This window comes from Hydra vulgaris, chromosome 11 (genome assembly GCF_038396675.1).
Source record: "Hydra vulgaris chromosome 11, alternate assembly HydraT2T_AEP".
Taxonomy (NCBI): Eukaryota; Metazoa; Cnidaria; class Hydrozoa; order Anthoathecata; family Hydridae; genus Hydra; species Hydra vulgaris.
The window spans coordinates 39,252,235-39,257,500 of record NC_088930.1 but is presented as its reverse complement, the minus strand read 5'-3'; the positions used below and the strand labels follow the sequence as shown (position 1 = coordinate 39,257,500).

Here is a 5,266-nt window from a genome sequence, read left to right as displayed (position 1 = left end):
ACATTATTGAACAAATATTGGAAATACACACAATAATAACAACTTCTTTTATTTAAATAGGAAATATATCTTTACTGAATTGGATTTTAATAAGATATCAAACAGAAGAAAATCCCATATAACCTTAATCTCCCATTGAAAAAACACATACACACAGACATGAAATGATTTCCTTTAAAAAAAATTACTTTATGGTCTTGTTGTGATATTCATTACTTTTTCTTCAAATTGCTGTTGATATTTTTTTATTTAGTACTTGCACAATAAGCTATATACTTCTGAAAATTTTTTTATAAATTTAATAAATATAGTTTTTAATATAAAAAAAAATTTCAGACAAGAATATTTATTATCAACAAATTTTGTCTCAAGTATTTCTAGAATGAAATTCTAGAAATCACTGTTTAACTGTTAAAAAAAAAAGAATTATTTAAATAATCCAATTCAAAGATGCTTGCTGTTATAGTCAATAACACAACTCAGTAACTGGCTTCCATAACTAGGGTGATCATGGTTTCCTTTGTACCTTGCCCATTGAGCACTGAAGATTGAATGCAAGGTTTTTGTTGATTGCTCACTAAAAATGCCCAATGCCGAACCCTTTAAAGCAATAAATTCAGGAACATGGTAGAACACCACATGGGCTTTCGGAGTGACTGAAACTGACAGTTGAAAATATGTTCTGCTTTTTCGCTTTTGAACAATTCTTTGCAAAACATCTATGCTCTTCAAAAGCTTATGACAATCATTTCCAACAAACTCCCCACCATGATAAGGTTGCAATTTCAATTTGAGAAGTAATGGCCAATCTTTGCCTTTAGGCCATATCTTTAGCATTGATTTGTAAAGATGATTTACAATTCCAAGGAGAAGATGAAGTTCCATTTGGGGAATAAACTCAATAACTTGTTTGACATCTTCTTGGTCAAACAATGGATTATGAACAGGATTATGAACAGCATTATGAAAATCTTTTGCACACATTTTTCCATTCCCTTTCTCAATGAATGGTTTGTATTGCATCTTAATGGATCTGAAGTTTCTTGGAGTTCCCTGTTCTTTGAGGTCATCAGATTTAACATCACACCAACAGCAAGGGTGTTTGCTTGAGTAAGACTGAATGCCACAAATGATATTGGCTAACTTCATGTCACATGCATTAATGAAAACGAACATCAATTTTCCCAGTTAAGCTTAAAATTTTTTTGACATTGTTACAAGTTTCTGAAACATTTTCAGCAACAGCAACAAGTAGCTGAAGCTTGGCACTTGTTTCTTTCCCATGTTTTACAGTCGGTACGCTTTTGCCATTTGAGGCTGAAGTCTTTGTGACATTCGGACATCTAACATTAGAGATAACACTCAAGCTGAACTTTAGAAAAGATCTTCCACCATCAATAGCTAGTTTGATAAGAGGCAATGAAGTGATTGCTCTAACACTGAGAATTGATTTATAAAAATTTCTAAAACTCTTGCAATGAACAACATCCACAAAATCTTCAGTTTTTGTTAATGGTTTTGTAATTGAGATTTTAGAAATTTTGAATAAACCTTCAACCTTTCGACCAGTCATTGTAAAATTTTCCCTAAAGTTCGTTTCAACAGTTTTTGAATTTGTGTTCTTGTTAAATGTTACAGCCAATTCTTGCATCTTTTTAATTGAAATACCAGTATCGTTTTGAACTTGAATCGTGTCCAAATTAGTTAGAGAAGTTCTTGATATGCTCTGAGCTCTTGAGGTACCTGGAGTAATAGTTAATGCCTTACCACTTTCTCTGCTCAACCTAATTGTGCCCTGTGGAGAGGATACCTTCTGAGTTATTACAGAGGACGCAAATTTTTCAGCAGTTCTTGAATCAGTTGCTATCATTTTCTTTAAGTTTTCATACTTGGTGGTTTGTGAACAAACATGTGTTATTCCTATTTTGACTACACTGAGACAGTTTGAGCATAGTTTATCAAAGCTATTTGATGTTTCTTTCAAATCTTGATTGGTTAAAAAAGTGAGCTTTGTAGAATGTCCTTTTAGTTTGCCAACTTGGCAAATTAAACAATTACAAAAATCCAATCTTCTGGTCTTTGGTCTAATAATCAGTTTTTTATAGTCATGAGGCTTGGGAAGAGGCAAGTTTCTATCACCCTTGCCATGCTTTTGTACCATCGCTCTGCAGGAATTGCATATGCCCAATGGAACTCTATCATCCTTAAAGTCAATAGAATTTCCAGAAAAAATATCTAGTATCCTTTCCTTGATGAAATCAGTAATGTCTGTCACATTTTGAAAAACAAAAAAAGCATACAGATTGCTGACAATCATGATGAGTTTTTCTTTTATATGGCATTTCAGTACAAGCTTGTGTTGATAAAAAATCTTTTTAGTTGTTTAGGTTTTAGTTACTTTGAAGTTGCGGCTTTTGTAATTACTTAAAAATAATTACTTTGAAGTTGTGGCTTTTAATTTTTAAATAGTAGAAACAAACTTGGTCAGAGCAATAAAAGATAGGAGGTCTAGGAGATACTTCAAAACAAAAAAAAAGCACAACAAGGTGATGCATTTTTGATTTATATAAAAAAAACTTGATTCTAACATTAATACTGAAATAATTTTATAAATTACCAACTAATTTTGAATTTACAATTCAAACGCAATTTTTACAATATGAAAAAAATTCTTATTATATCCAATTTTTGTTCAATAATGTTTAGAAAAAACAACAAAGCAAACCTGTGGGTTTAACCAATAAAAAAAAAGAGGTTTTTATGCGTTTTAAATTCAGAACAACTAGAAAAAAATTTCTCTGTGTTTTTTGCTCCTACTTTTGTACAAACAAGGTCAAAAAAAGCACTCTTTTTGCAGACAAAGTACAAACAGATGTGATGTCTAGAATCCCATATCCACTAGTCACCTCATATTGCTACTAGATTAGTTATTTAATGTAACTTTGAATCTTTAAAAGACATAAAAACCACAAAAAACTGCTACATTTTGGCCGCTTTTTCAAAGGCGAGGTTTCTACTTTAAGAGCTATATCTTTTCACAGATAAAAGTTATCTTGCTCCTACTTTTTTTGCCTAAAAGATACATGCCAAGGCTTCATTCTATTAAATTTTGAAACTTCCATAGTCAATAATAAGGTTATAATAAAAACGTTAAGCATCCGTTGTCTCTTTTTGAAGAGGTTTTAGTGCTATACTCTATACTTTAGGTCCCTGTACACAAACCACAAGTGTTAAAGAGCTGATTTTTTGTCAGGTTATAGCCAACACATATATGTAAAGAGTTTTTGATATTTTTAAAAACTCCATAACCCAAAAGTGAAAAAAAAACAAAATAGATTTACAACGGAGCTCAAAATCAGTAGCGCAAAGAGCTATAAAACTTTAAATGTGTTTTTCTCCTTAGGCTATAGAGATTAGATTTTAATTTTTACATCTGGTGATACAAGAGACCTTGCAGATTAATGTCCAATAGGTCGTTTTTTTGGTCCTCAAAATTGAGGTTGGGACCATTTTTGGAAAGGTGTGTGTGTGTGTGTGTATATATATATATATATATATATATATATATGATATATATATATATATATATATATATATATATATATATATATATATATATATATATATATATATATATATATATATATATATATATATATATATATATATATATATATATATATTTATATATTTCTAAAATATATTAAAATATATTAAAAAATAAATTGTAGCAAAAGTTACCCATTCTATCAGAACTTTCTTTTTTTCAAAATTTATTTCCATGGATATAATTTAATTGCTTGTATATATTATTCAAAACCTAAAAATTGTTCATAACTGACTACTTCTAATATCACGTTTATCATCAATTTGCTAATTAAAAAAAGATAAAAATGTATACATAAGCATACTTATTCCACGTAAACCAAAACAACATATCCTGAAATATAAAATTTATAAAACAGTAAAAAAAATAGTGCTTTAGGAATATAAAATATAAAGTTTATAACTTATAATGTTTATAAGATTGGTAAAATAAAGTGGATTATTTAATTTTTCTAAACCACTTATAACGATTTGTTGTTTATGAAATTCCCGCTTAAGAATGTTAATGTCATGCGCATAATTTAAAAACTAACTGCTGCGGATATTTTTCAGAAATATTTTACGGTCAACTTCTATTACCGTATATTCTCTTTTTTTTTTTTTTTTTTTGAATTTTTTGTTCTTTTCTTAAATATTAAATAAATTTATACAATAAGATAGTTAAGATTAAAAAATCGTTATACAGTAGCAATTAAAAAATTGTTATACAATAACAAATATAATAAAATATACAAGTATAAAAATAAAAACATAATAAGTAGAACGCGGAGACTTGCAGAAGACCTTTAGGTCTTATCATCGAGAACCGCTCATGAATATTAATTGCATTATAATAACATTTAATAAAGAATAAACAAAAATGTCAGAGAAATAATTTGCGAAAAATATAAATTTTGTAAGAATATATAAATAAATTTGTAAAGAAATTATAATTGATTCTTATATATAAATACAAAGTTTGTATTAAATAATACTTATTTCATAAACACATAAATAGTGAATCCGATATTATTGTATATTACATTATATAACAAGTTTCATATTTTCATAAAATGTTAAAAATATAAAGATAAGTCTTCAAAAGATAAAATTATTTCTTTCAGTTTTTTTGTGAATGAAATGTAATTTCATTCATGTGAAAAATCAAAATTTTTCAAAACTATTTTGTTCCAAAGAAAAGCTCCTCGAAATGCGATACATGACTTTCCAAAATTAGTTAGAGAAAAAGGTTGCCGAACTAGATTATCATTTCTTAATTTATATTTATTTGTTTCTTTCAGGGTATATAAGTTATGAAAAGAAACAGGAGATGCGATAGTTTTACATTTATACATAAAACAAAATGTTTAAAAATTATTCAGTTGATAAATATTAAGAATTTTCATTTGAAATAAAAGTGGCATGAGCAAGTCGATCTTTATAATTGATAAGACAAGCAATATGCTTCTGCTGACGATAAAGAGGTTGCAGTTTAGATTTGTTGGTATTATATTCTATTACGGTATAAATCAGATATTGCTCCTATTAATCGGATTGAATTATCAGAAATAAAAAAAAACTTATTACGCAGCTGTGTTCAATGTTTTTATACCTTATTTTAAAGTATTAAGACGACATGAATACATTGTGATTAAGCATGTAAGTATGTATGATAGTGCAG

At 28.0% G+C, this 5,266-nt stretch overlaps 1 protein-coding gene across 3 annotated transcripts in view; it reads right to left on the bottom strand.

The window, feature by feature from the left end:
* LOC101237780 (interaptin) overlaps positions 1-4,107 on the bottom strand; it is an 87,081-nt gene extending 82,974 nt beyond the window's left edge. For 2 of the 3 annotated variants that reach the window (XM_065811029.1, XM_065811031.1), the window contains exons 1-2: positions 3,912-4,107; positions 3,742-3,820 (exon numbers count right to left, since the gene is read on the bottom strand). In XM_065811029.1, the coding sequence (XP_065667101.1) occupies positions 3,742-3,783 (42 nt within the window). In that variant the 5' untranslated portion in view covers positions 3,784-3,820; positions 3,912-4,107. Of the gene's footprint in view, positions 1-3,741; positions 3,821-3,901 lie in introns of all 3 variants that reach the window. The other variant, XM_065811030.1, reaches the window with a different exon arrangement.
* Between the last annotated feature and the right edge of the window lie 1,159 nt (positions 4,108-5,266).